The sequence below is a fragment of the Akebia trifoliata genome, chromosome 8 (genome assembly GCF_017979445.1).
Source record: "Akebia trifoliata isolate Shusen 1 chromosome 8, ASM1797944v1, whole genome shotgun sequence".
Taxonomy (NCBI): domain Eukaryota; kingdom Viridiplantae; phylum Streptophyta; class Magnoliopsida; order Ranunculales; family Lardizabalaceae; genus Akebia; species Akebia trifoliata.
The window spans coordinates 4426066-4439953 of NC_141382.1; the positions used below are offsets into that span (position 1 = coordinate 4426066).

Sequence of the window (13888 nt, forward strand, 5' to 3'; positions counted from 1 at the left end):
AGAAGGAAGAAAGAGAGAACTCCTATTGGCACACTAACTTTGATTTATTTTCTTAATTTTTAATTGGGATGTAATTAGTAAAAATTGGGGTGCCAGTAGCAACTCTTTAAATAAAAAGTAGTAAGCTCACCCATGAATACAAATTTTGAAATCTCAACGTTGTTCTTTTTTTTTTTTTTTGTTGTTATAAATTGTTCAAATAAATACATTTAAATGTTCAAAAATTAGAAGAAAAAAAAATGATTGCAATCATTGTTGAATATGTAAGTATGTGAAGAGGATGAGAAAAATGGTTATATGGGTATTTCAAAAATATTGTCACGAGATGAGATGAGATGAGGTTAACTGGTTGAGGGACTATTAATAAATAAAAAAATTATTATTAGGGATTATTTAGAAAGAAACCCCTCCATCAGGGTCTTTAAGTAATTTTTCCTAGACTATTTCACAAACTCTGCTTGCTGAACCGGTGGGTCCAGAGTGTGATTTTGTTGACGCACTGTTCGGTGACCGAGTATAACCTCTAAATCCTATTGGAGGATTTTGTGTCATTTTTTATTGAACGCACCTTTTACTATTTTTTATTAAAGGACTCTATTTATTAACTAATTACACATACCTCCAACAGGATTCTATATACAGTGATTTTAAATTTAAAATATCAAGATTTCAATTTGATATTGGAAACAATTCCCTTACAAATATAGTAAGATTTAATTCTTATTAAGGGTCATTTGACTAAAATGGATCACCACATCAACAGTCCAACACCACAACCCTCTAAACTTCGTCCAAAAACTTATAATAATAATAATAATTTATTATGAGCTTTATCTAAGATTTTGAAAATCATTGTGTATATCAAAATTCCTTATAACTCCCAAATTTAAAATTGAAATTCAAAGGTGAAAATTGATTTTTTATTTTAGAATTTCTTCTTTTAAAATACATAGAATTTTGTCCTTTACAATGCTTACTAAGAGTCGTTAGGCTAAAAGGGATTACCACATCAGCAGTCCAACACCACAACCCTCTAAGCTTCATTATGAGAATTGAAACGTATATTATTAGAATCATTGGAAGAATCATCATCACCAATATCAAATCCTAAGACATAATTAAAACTTTTTTCCTTTAACAAATTCTTCTAGAGTATCCTATTGAACTTTTTTCCTTCTATTTTCTGTAAGATAATATACCATCAAAAGCTTATTAGTGACAAATATATATTCTAAACATAAAATTTATTGAACAAGTCTGAAGTAACTGTTTATGATTAAACTTATATAGAATCTAAAACTCCAACAAAATAAATTGAAAATATATTTTAAAAAATTTAATAAATTGAAATTGCTAAAAATAAATTTAAAAAAAAAACATATACATGAAAAAAAAAAAAAATCACACACTTACATATGGAGATGATAGTATTTAGGGTTTGAAAGCAAGAGAAGTGCTTAAACGCATAGAAAATATTATTGAGAAAATATTAAAAAAAAATCAATAAATTGAAATTTCTAAAAATAAATTTTAAAAATATATATAAATAAAATAAAATAAAATTACTTACTTACATTAGGAGATGATAATATCTAAGGCTTGAAAGCAAGAGAAGTGCTTAGAAGCATACAAAAATCTTATTATTGAAATCTTGCTTAGAAGCATAGAAAAACCTTGCCTCATCTTGTGGTTAGAAAATGAATCATTTGGAATTCCTATTAAAATATTGTTATTTCAATTTAAAATACTTTTTATTGGAGTTTGTATAATAAGTTAATATTTGAAGTACTTAAAAAAAAAAAATGGTGTGCTCAATAAAGAATCCCACAAGATTCTCCAATAGAATTAAGCGATCAAATATTATTATTTCAATTCAAAATAAATTATTATTATTATTATTATTATTATAAGTTTTTAGATGAAGTTTAGAGGGTTATGGTGTTGGACTGCTGATGTGGTGATCCGTCTTAGTCAAACGACTCTTAGTAAGAATTAAATCTTACTATGTTTGTAAGGGGAAGTGTTTTCAATATCAAATTGAAATCTTGATATTTTAAATTTAAAATCATCATGTATAGAGTCCTATTGGAGGTATGTGTAATTAGTTAATAAATAGAATCCTTTAATGAAAAATAATAAAAAGTGCGTTCACAAAATCGTCCAATAGGAGTTAGAGGTTGTACTTGGTCACCGAATGGTGCGTCAACAAAATCGCACTCCCAGCACTAGCACCAGATATACCGAAATGTAAGGAAAGCCATATAGGTTACCGAGGAGATCGGTTACCTCCTTTTATTTTTATTTTGTTTTCTTCGATTTCTAAAAGAAAAAGAAACCGATTTTCTAGGTAACCTTACAGGTTTTTCTCAGAGGTCATCATCTTGTGTCCAACGTTTAAGTCTGAAAAAGGTTTTCTTGGAGAAGCGTCAGAGAGAGAGAGAGAGAGAGAGATGGTGGGACCGCAAAGGCCTCTGTTCGTGCTGTTTGGATCCTCAATTGTTCAGTTAAGCTTCAGCAATGGCGGATGGGGAGCTGTATTAGCGGATATCTACGCTCGTAAAGTACTTCACCACCACCACCACCATTATTATTTTTTATTAGGTTTTGCTTTTGAAATCTATATGAAGTTTACCATGATTAGTGCAAAATTGACTCATTTTAGTAATCTAAGAGATCGAAACGATTCATTTTAGTACCATGGGTTGCATCTGAATCAGGATGAAATTTTAGTACCATAGGCCTTGAAAGATTTCTTTGTATCTCCAATAGTCGTTATTTTGATTTGGAATTTTTTTTTTTGATGGATGACTAATCTAGTTTTGATAATTTATTACTAAAAATTCCTTGGAAATGGGATAGTCTTGAAACATTTGTTTTAGTATTCTGCATGTTATCTAACATGTGTTGTACTTTTGTTAATAACCCATTTAATAATACTGAATGGAATAATGAGATTTCAATAAACCCCAAATTGTTGGGATAGGGTTCTGATGAAGATGAAGATGATGATGACTTTTTTTTCCTCCTTCACAATGAATTGTTATTTCAATTGGGTTCAAAAGTTCAAATTCTTTTGAGCCTTATTACAAGCACAATTAATCTTCAGTTGGGTTAGTAGGCATACCTGTTACACGCTGCAAAATAGTCGAATCAGAGTCGTCATCATGTTTTCACTGGAAATCAGAAAGACCCGAAATCCGTCTTCGTCGATGATAATAGATATAACAATAATATTTACACCTTAGACCCCTAGGATACTAAATAGACATCTAGAGAATACTCATCAAACTTAGAGAGTTTTTTTTGTGTTTCATACTTCCTCAACCTCCTTTTATAATGTTTAGTTGGTGTTACACACTCCTAGTGTAACGACAACTTCCTATTTCTACAGGACTCTGGGAACTCTCAATTAGAGGAGGTCTAATTGTATGTGTGTTTTAGGGATGGGCCCATATGGATGACCTTATCAAACCAACATCTTCCACGTACATAGTAGGGAACAAAAAAATCTCCTCATCTCAATCAACAATGATATTCTCTTTATACAAGGGCGCACGATGTGAGACCAACAAAAGTTTGTGTTCCAGGGAGAGAATCATATCAAGTTTCTACCTAACTGACAAAACATATCTTATCTCCTACAAACTCACACTTGCCACATTTGTTCACATCTTACTGAGTATTTTAAATCTCTCATGAGCCAAAGCCTAAAACGATACCCAACCTCACATAGATACATGAACCCATTTTTGAAAGAGAAAACAATCATATACTTGTACATGTAGTTGAGTATACAATATTATAGAAAAATCTTTTTAAAAGTAAATAGATATGCCACCAGAAGCTCTAGTTAGTACAACATATGATCAGAATTGGATAAATAATCTTCTTCAAGTCTTCATATTGCTTAATTTTGATTAAGTCTCTTTCCTAGTTATGTTCATTTGTACCTTGTCAATCATGGCTATAGGTGACATGCTAGAGTCAATCAACATTAACCTCTACATCATAACATTGCCATTTGTCACTAAGGGTACATGCTTACCTACTTAACCAATATACTCATACAATACGGGAATGTGGATTCATTCAACTACTCATGTAGGTAAAATCAGATCAAAATACAACACATGTAGTATAACTTAAATGCTACAGTGGGGGCACTCATCACTCCAGTTGCCAACTGAAGCATCTGATTGAAAGCTCACACTTGGCTTTTTAGGCTATATGATTAATGGGGAGCTACGATCATGTTCGATTCCTATGAATCTCATCTCAATAATATTTGAGGTGACATTTCTATATTTATCAAACTTGCAACCATAATGCCATGGAAATCAATTCCGAAATAAGATTGTCTAAAATATTCTTCATCCTACTTGCACTCTATGCGCTAGGGAGACCATAATGTTTGTGGAAGGCCTTGTTGGAAAAAGAACATATTTGCCTTTTTTTCCTTTATTTATATCTTTATTGTATTTTCCTTATTTTTGGAAGGGCAATATATTCACTCCAACTTATTTATCAGAAACTATATATTCACTCCAATTATATTTTAATATATATAAGTGAGTAGTAGTATAAAGAATCTCAACTTTCTTCAGAATTTCTCCCATTCCTTTTCTTCTATCAAATTTAGCTAGATTTCAACTTGGTATACAACATTTTTTTTCCATGAATGGTGTTTTTGATTAGTCTTGGGTGAACAATACCACGTGAACAGTGTTTCATGAACAGTGCTCAGAAACTACTATGTGAGCAATACCAATGAACAGTACTACAATCCCCAACTTTGATCATCAAACATACAAGTTCATAATATAATTACTAAGTTCTTCGACCTAGTTCAAATATCGTTTCTTTACAAGGTGTTTTTGTTATCTTTGTAGGATAGCTAGAATTTGTTGCTCACAAGAATCCTCTCCCTTCTCAATAGAGAAACCTTTCAGTAACGACATTCTTGACAGAATGCAGCTCATTATGTGTCGGCAAATTCTAAATTATATTTTCTTGCATGTAACACATTATTTTCTCCTGACATTATCTAGATTTTTTGACAATTTTGTTTTTCTTTTATTAATCTCATCGACTCATTTGACTAGGCCATGTATTTATTCAACTCTGCCAAGTTTGGCAACCCAAGCCTTCAGCTTTGGGCTGTGTTATTAGTTGAGACCTGTTTCTTAGAACATTGTGTAAAACATCCACTACTTGACCATCTTACTTCACATAAAGCATTTTAAGCCTTATTCTTGAATCGTAAGCAGGAAGGCCCTAGCTAGTTTCCTTTCTTAATAGTAGTTTCCGCTTCTCATGATTAACACACTCTCTTGTTTGTGCTTTGGTATAGGCTGATATATCGTTGCGAGGATACAATGGTTGGAACTCAAGGCGTGCTCTCCAGGTTCTCAATCAAGTTTTCCCGAAGGTATTTGACATTTCTTTGATGATTGAACCTTTATCTTGAAGTAATTATGTAAACTTAGTTTACTATTTACGACACATGACACGTGCTGGAACTCGGAAGAACTCACCACTCAATGAGTACCACTTTAGATGATCAGGTAGGCCAAAAGTAAACACAATGGGTGATTGTACCACTTTAGATGATCAGGTAGGCCAAAAGTAAACACAATGGGTGATTGTAACTAGCCAATGTCGTTCACAATTAAACCTATCACCAATAAATCTACTAAATTCATTTGACTGTTCAAAAACCATTGGTGGATGGTCAGTGAAAGTTTTTGGGGTACATGGTTCTGTTAATCAAACCAGATTGAACTTTGATCTATGAGGTCTCTTGGCAGGACTATAAAATAGGGGATCCCCACTCCCTTCTTTTGCACACTTTGCATTAATTTCCTGACATTGTTGTTACCTGGTTCATAGAAGTTCAATATAACATGGATTGCTGTTTGCTACGTATCCCCTGAAACTAAGAGATAGAAGTAATTCAAAATGATTTCTTAGTTATGCTATAAATCAGTTCATAGTTCATTTGGTTGCATAGAAAACTAAGTACTCTATGTGGCACTAACATTGTGGCTGGATTTCCTTCAGTTTGACATGAGATTGAGCCAGCATACCTGTTCAGAATTTTCTTATATTTGTTGTATTTTTGACACGGGAGTCCTGTTCTTCTCTCTCTCTCTCTCTTTTTGTAGGATGCCTCTGTGCAACCTTCTTTGGTAATAGTTTACTTCGGGGGTAATGATTCAGTACTGCCTCACTCATCTGGTCTAGGCCCTCATGTACCACTTCCTGAATACATTGAGAACATGAGAAGTATTGCAATTCATCTCAAGGTAGGCCTTGCTGCTACTTGATTGTCCAATGGTAATAGTGGTACAAGTGTCCATGTTGGGGATTCAGGTCCTGCTTAAGAACCCTTTTGGATACACTTAAAAGAGTAACTTTTTTTACTTTTGAAAGTTAAAAAGTAAGTTTGGATTCATTTTAGAAAAATACTTCTAAAAGGTCAGAAAATAATAACTTTTCGAAAGGCAAAAGGAAACTACTTTCTACTTTTGAAAAGTTACTTTCGTCCTACCTGCTTTCTATACAAACGGGGCCTAAGAGTTCTACAACACCAAAAATTAGACCCAACTAGAATGTATGAACCATCCTGTACTAAAAGATGGTTGTAATAGCAGATGATTAGAGCCACATGATTGCAATAATAGATGGTACTAATCATCCAGTTGGGTTAATTTTTGTTGCATCACTTGAAGCACTATACCAATGCTTAAGCTCCACCAGACAGGTTACTTCTTCATTAAGATGGTTTTGGGTGATTTTTCTAACTTAAAGTATTTGACCATCAGAGCCTTTCAGAGAAAACTCGCATTATTTTTCTTAGTTGCCCTCCTATAAACGAGGAAGTACTTCTTCAAACAAGGTGTTGTGATGCCTGCTTTTGTTTATCTAGTTTTGTTTTGTTTTGTTCATTAAGAACTTAAGTTCTTACATGGCTGCTTGCTCTGAAACAAGTAGGCTACTCAATGGGCTAGAACGATCAAATGAAACTTGTCGGAAATATTCAGAAGCATGTATAGAGTTGTGCCGAGAGATGGGCCTGAAAGTTGTTGATCTATGGACTGCTATTCAGAAACAGGGTGATTGGAGGAATGCTTGCTTAACGTGAGTTTTTTTCTTTTTTTCTTTTTTTCTTTCTTTCTTATGGACTATTCTATATTTTGCTTAGCTAATTGGGTATTTCTATTTCGACGATATCTGAGGTATCCATTGAATCCTAAGATGAGTCTAAAAATTAGTGCTACACATTGATGATGAACAGGAGGGCACCTTAGACGAGTTATTATTGTGAAATGTAGTTGTTTTGTATACTTGGGTTGACATCTAAATTCTATTTTCAGGGATGGTATTCATTTTTCTTCCGAAGGTAGCAAGATAGTTGTGGAGGAGATACTTAAGGTCCTCAAGGAAACCGAGTGGGAACCATGCTTGCACTGGAAGTCATTGCCAACAGAATTCGGAGAGGATTCACCATATGATCTTGTCGCGGCCAATGGAAAGGAAACTCTAAACCCCTCTGAGTGGATCTCTCACAGGGAGATACAATGGGATTAGCTTGTAGAATCATCTTGGCTTGCAGGTTTGCTTTTTCAAACATATTTAAAGAGTGAACCATGCTTTGATCATTTCTATTAATTACACTACCCATGTAGTGGAAATCAAGTGCAGGTTTAACTTATTTTCCTAATATGTATGGAGTAGACGTGTTTGATACTTTGTTGGATTTCCAAGTGGTTTAAATTGTGAAGGACTTCCATGAAGCTTGGAGATGTGGATAAAATGTGGGTTATTTCTCAATAATATAAAGGGTTATTTAGAGGTACCCCACCTTGTTTTGCTGAATATTTGAGATACCTGCCCTTGTTTTCAAACGAATATTCATCCCTTGAACTGAGTCTACTTTGAAAGACTAATAAAAATGACTACTACCTTCTACCTCTAGCCAAAACGAAATCTGTTATCTTCAAGGTCTTGTACATATATAGTGGTATCAAATTAGTACCATCAGTCCTGACAGAGATCGATAAGGCGCTAACAGTCCTAAAATAGGCAGTAGTACTAGTATTCATTTCAGGGAGAAAAAAAATATTTCATTATTTTTTATTTATTAAATTTTTGGTCTAATCCTCTCTCTTGGATGAGAGAATACTTTCTATCGAAAGAGATTTGAATCGAAACTATTATATTTCTGAGGTCCAATAATGAATCATTGTAGATGTTTTCCTTTACCTTGTTCGTGTTGACGAATAATTTGGAATGTAATATAATGCCATATCGAGCAGAAGAATAAAGTAATCTGAAATAAGAGGGGAAGATCAAAGAGGAAGGTCTGAGTCACACCAGAACCCTCCACTTGGCCCGAAATCAAGATTGGTGTGAACCCCCTCCCCCCTGCCCCAACCACCAAGCGTGCACACACACACACACGAAATAATTTGAAATGAGCTCTCCAAATGGATGGAAGGAGATAAGGGTGGGGCTTTAATGGGGGTATCTAATCACTTTCCCAAACTTTAGATTCCCAAAGATTCAATATAAGGGGTATATGGTCCAGATTCTTAGAACAACTCCAACTGTCTTTCAAATCTCTAAATATAGAGGAGTATGAATCAAGCTCCAACTGTCCTTCATTGTTTCAAATATAAAGGGGAGAAAAGTTTTGCAACTCGACCTCTATCACTGTTCACCTTTTTTTTTTATAACAACGTAGTGAAGGTGAGACCATTTGGAGTTCAAAAATGGCCTGGCGGCTTCAAAATGAAAAAGATGCCAATTTAAAGGCAAATTTTGAAACACTTGGATGGAGTTGCTCTTATACAATGTTTTAAATATAAATTTACTTGCTTAAATAACGGGAAAAAAAAAGAAAAAGAAAAAGAAAAAAAGAACTACAAGTACAATAAAATGATCGACTCATTGAGGGCTCAATGTGACTATGGACATTTAAGACTTACAGATTCTCTTTTGGATTTGGTTGAGTCAAGCCTCCATGAAGAGCCATCTTATTTCAATGTTTCCTTTGGCTCTGTCTTTGAGAAACTCTGAGGTGGTCAAGGTAATCGTCCCTGAAGAAACAATGTTATTTACCTTTATTCCCTAAACCATGTTTTTAAGAAAAACTATTGTAATACTGTATTATGTATAATAGGCACTTTAATCCTTACTATTATAATGAGAAAGGACCACCACGTTGGAGACCAGCATTTTGGAGATCCATGGAGACCCCACGTCCTTATTGGTCCACGTGTATTCAAGAGCTCCCAACATAGGTAGAATGTAGATATTTTTGTAAATTTGAAATGCCCTTCAATATGAGTGGACCAATAGGAATGTGGGCTTTTGACTTAGAGGTTGCAGATGAGGTTAGGTCAATCCAGTCTTCAATGTTTTGTAGAAATCCTTGATTTTGCTAGGTAAAAATTCAATAGTGTTCTTGAAGTTTGAAGGTTGAAAAAGATAGAATCTCAAAGTTGAAAATGTGGATGAAAATACTTACCCTGTCGCTTGAAATGACTGGTTTTTGAGATAAAAAAGAGATTTGGATGTAGTCACAAAATTCTTTGAATTTTTTTAAAGAAAACACGTGGTAAAATTCTGATTAGCCAATTAAATTTGTAAATCAATAATTTATTAATTAACGGTTGAATACGGTAATACTTTTTTATCTTTTTCTCTTAAAAATTTATTTTCTTCAACATTAAAATCTCAAGAATAAAAAAGGATTTGTAGGGAGTTGAAAATGATGGATTTTGGCAAGAAACTCGAAAACACCATCTTTATATTTTTCAATTTTTTGACGAATCTTTTTTGAATTTATCTGAATTAACTGAATCGATCCTCCTCTGAATAATTACAAAGGGCCCAAACTTTGTTGCTATGATTTTTGAGACTGAATTAAAGTTGAAAATGAGGGCCATTAAGTCATTTTTTCTCTAGTCTGAGTTTGAGGAGACCAAGGCTAAGGGTTGCATGTTATCAATTTGAAAAAAAACAGGGGGTATCTCTAATATATATCAAAATGTGGGGGGTTAAATAACTGAGGGTTTTCTTAAAAAATGTTCAGTGGGCCCTTTCAAGGGATGCATGTCGTCAATTTGAAAGGCACAAGTATCTCTAACATCGATCAAAATGTGGGGGACTAAATCATCGATATTTCTTCTTTCAAAAAGTTGAATAGAGGCTAAAGGTGAGAGCACTTAAGTAATTTTACATTAATTTGAGTTTGAGAAAATTGAGACCAACAAATGCATGTCATTAGTTGGGGGATAACTAATCATGGTTTTTTTAATTTTTTGAGAGAGATTCACCTGGCAGAACTCATCATTGTATTTTTATTTAAAAATTCCCTTAGAGTTGTGATTACTCAAGGGAACCTTACTTTATTAAGTTTTCTACCCAACAAACCTTAGATTAGGATCCACGTCATTTTAAAATATTAAATATCTATTATACTCTCTCTCTCTCTCTCCCAAAATCATGAAACAAATCTAAAAATGTTCTGTTTTTTATGTTAAAACTACTGGGTGGCATGTGCAAATACTATGTATCAAAAGGGCTTATTTGTAATTTAAAATATTGATTAAAAAGGTTTTTGAAGATTACATAATAAAAATGATATTTTTATAATTCAACGTGATTATAGGGTTGTGGTAGCAATTTTCTTGATTTTGACTGAAATGACCCTTATTATATTAAGTTTAAATGTAACTATGAGGGCGTTTGTGAGATCCAAATTTTAGTTTCGAACCACTTCTTCTCTCATTATAATAGGAAATATATGAGTTTTATCATGAAATCTAGAAGGTTGTGGCATTGGATTGTCAATGTGGCCATGTGGGCCAAATGATGATTTTGGGAGAGAATTTAAGTTAAGAGAAGAGAGGATATAATAAGTCTTTGATTTAGTATTATAGGCGTTTAATCTTATAAATGATTGTGGGCCTCACTTTAAGGTTTGTTGGGTAACAAACTTGATAAAATCAGGTTCCCTTTGAATTGTCAGAACTCCAAGGGAGTTTTTGTAATAAAAATGCAACAGTCTAGTCTCCTTGGTAAATCTCTCTATTTTTAGAGTTTAGTCGGGCTCTGTTTATCGTCCGTAAATAATCAATTTTTTACTTCAAAAAAGTTTAGTGTGGGTTATAGCCCCCACTCATCCGTACTTGGCGAGTCCGACTTTTTCAGTAGAACCCTTTTTCGCAACATGACACGTGTCTTTTTGAATTTATTTCGCACCCTTACTTTTTATTAATATTTGGAATACCTCCTTGGAGACACCACATGTCACGTTGCGAAGAGGGTTCCCAAAATTTTGAAGCAGGTTGGCCCCTGTTGTCAGAATTCCAAGGGAGTTTTTGTAATACAAATGCATTGCTCAAGTCTCCTTGGGTAAATCTCTCTCTTTTTTTTTTTAGAGTTCAGTCGGGCCTTGCGTATTGTCAGTTTGAAAAAAAGGGTATATCTAACATCGATCAAAGTGTAATGCTAAATAATTGATTTTGTTTTTCTTTAAAAAAAAGTTTGATGAGGCTATATCCCCCACTGGTCACTACTTTGCTTCGCTCATCTATTATTGATCTTATTATTTTCTTGACAAATTAATTTCTATAGTGAAAACTTATCTTAAATTGCTTAAAAGATGTTTGTAAGACCAACTATGCTTTATATGGAGTTGAATGTTGGATAATAGAAAAGTACTCGAGTTAATAGATCGACTTTAGCAAAGATGGGAATTCTGAGATGGATGAGTAAAAAGACTAAGAAAGTTAGAAATGAATGCATTTGAGAAAATGTACGAGGAACTTGAAATGTAATAAACTAAGGGACAATATATTGAGATGGTTTGAACACAACAAATTTGATCATTTTTGCGTTTGTTCTCTCTCTTCTTTTTCAATGAATCATATCACCAATTGCATGCATAATGTACATGCTTTTGTAGATACAAAACACACACTACAGACTTACATTTAGATACGCATGCCTGTGTGCGTTAGTCAAATAGGCGTACATTATGTTTCGGACTATATAAACATGCAGAACAAACACATTAGAATATACATATAGTGGAAAAAAAAAAACACCGCAAATATGTCACAAGAGTATGAAGTTTAGAACCTCATATTATGATTCTGCAGTAGCTCGAAATATTGAATTTTTTTTCCTTTTGTTGGTTTGATAGGGGCTTTAATTTGGGCCATCCATGTAGCACACATCAATTAGGACACCTCCAATTGATAGTTAAGAGTCCTAGAGACATCAAGAGTTGTTGTTGCACTAGGAGTGTGAAACAGCCAACTTAACTTCTACAATAGAGGTTGAGGGGTGTATGAAATGAAAAAGAAATGTTCTTGATGAGGCTACTCTCTCCAATCTTCTTTCTAAGCTTTCTAGTTATTCTCGCTGAACCACATAAATCGTGTCTTCTATTTTCTGTTTTTCTCTATTTCGTTTGTATTTTAATTTCTTGCTCGTTGGTTGTTTTATTTGTTGCACGTTTCTGCACAACAGTCTATGGGTGTAAGGTGTGGATATCATTATGATTGCTCTAGTAGCATCGATGATGACGGATTTGGGTCTTTTTGATCTTCGATGACTGCAACAATGTGACATAACTCCTACTTGATATGTGTGTAATAGATATGCCCCTAACCCTACACCTAATAATCCACTTTTCCCTTGGAGTTGATAATGTTGATTTTGATGGCCCCAAGTATTGAAGAGTCATCGCGGCCTTGCATGAGAAGAAGAGAAGCCAATGTAGCCAAGAACAAACTTGCCGGGTACTCTAAATTCAGACATAGTGCTGCTTGGCTGATGCTGGCAAGTCATCCTTGGCTGCATTACACTCTCTACCTCTTCATGCAAGGCCACATTAGACGAATGTCGATGATGGCCTCCTTGAATTTCTAGTTTTCCACATTTGTAGATGAAACTAGGAATCCCAATTCTCACGATTTTTCTAGTCACCATCCGGGGCATGACATGAAAAGAAGGTAGCCCAATGTAGCCAAGAACAACCCGCCAACAACTATTCAAGTGTCCAAATCATCCTCTTGAACAATGTCGGCAAGTCATTCTTGGCTGCATTCCACTCCCTACTTATCCATGCAAAGCCCTTCAGCGAAAACTGACAATCTTTCCATTTTTTTTTAAATTCCCACCAATGCAAGCTACTTAGGAATTGAGATTCCACACCTAGACTCTCTCATATCTCTCTAGTTCATGTTCACTTGTGTAGGTTTCAGCATGTATTTATAGGACGCAAAGCAAGTTGATGAATATGAGTGCTCATCATATTCTCAGCCTATTCTTTTGGTTGGGCAGAAACAAGGTTTCCAAAAATGGTTAGTGACTCTCATGACACCCAAAGGGCAGCATGACTACATTAGCTCCATAAAAACATCTACTTTAATTTCCCATCTCATCCAAAACTTTCCACTTTTAGTTAGAACATCTGTGGACCTAAAGCAAGACATTTGGGTCCCATATTCCATTAAATGCAAAAGTGGGTATGGGGTGATAGAAATGGTCGATTGGTCTTTGTGGGAATATAATCTTTAGGGAGAAGACTTTTGAGGGGGAGTTGGACTTGGTTTACATGATATGGATGGGTATGGGGATTAGCTGTTATGATGACAGTGTGGGACCCAGAAAGAGATTTGAAATTTTAGGTTAAATAACATCCATGATGGAGAAGTATGGGGTGGTTGTCTTTGTTTCTCTTTTTATTGTGTGTTTCTTTATTTCCCTGTTTTAGAGCCTAGTAAAAGGCATAAGGTGATTTTCTCATGATATTGAAACCAACATGACCTTTTTATCCTTACTTGGATCTGGAATGTAAGTGTTTGGA

The 13888-nt window shown here is 34.2% G+C and overlaps 1 protein-coding gene across 1 annotated transcript; it reads left to right on the forward strand.

Annotated features, from left to right (window-relative positions):
* The first annotated feature begins 2353 nt into the window (after positions 1-2353).
* Positions 2354-7858, forward strand: LOC147395596 (GDSL esterase/lipase WDL1-like). The gene is made up of 6 exons (XM_086451557.1): positions 2354-2561; positions 5351-5428; positions 6165-6305; positions 6825-6898; positions 6994-7140; positions 7377-7858. The coding sequence occupies exons 1-6, from the start codon at positions 2451-2453 to the stop codon at positions 7588-7590; spliced, it is 765 nt and encodes a 254-aa protein (XP_086307683.1). The 5' UTR covers positions 2354-2450; the 3' UTR covers positions 7591-7858.
* Positions 7859-13888: the final 6030 nt, after the last annotated feature.

Coding starts and splice junctions, on each gene's coding strand:
- LOC147395596 (XM_086451557.1), top strand. CDS start 2,451: ATGGTGGGACCGCAAAGGCCTCTGTTCGTGCTGTTTGGATCCTCAATT. Junction 2,562..5,350: donor CGGATATCTACGCTCGTAAA/GTACTTCACCAC, acceptor GCTTTGGTATAG/GCTGATATATCGTTGCGAGG. Junction 5,429..6,164: donor TCAATCAAGTTTTCCCGAAG/GTATTTGACATT, acceptor CTCTTTTTGTAG/GATGCCTCTGTGCAACCTTC.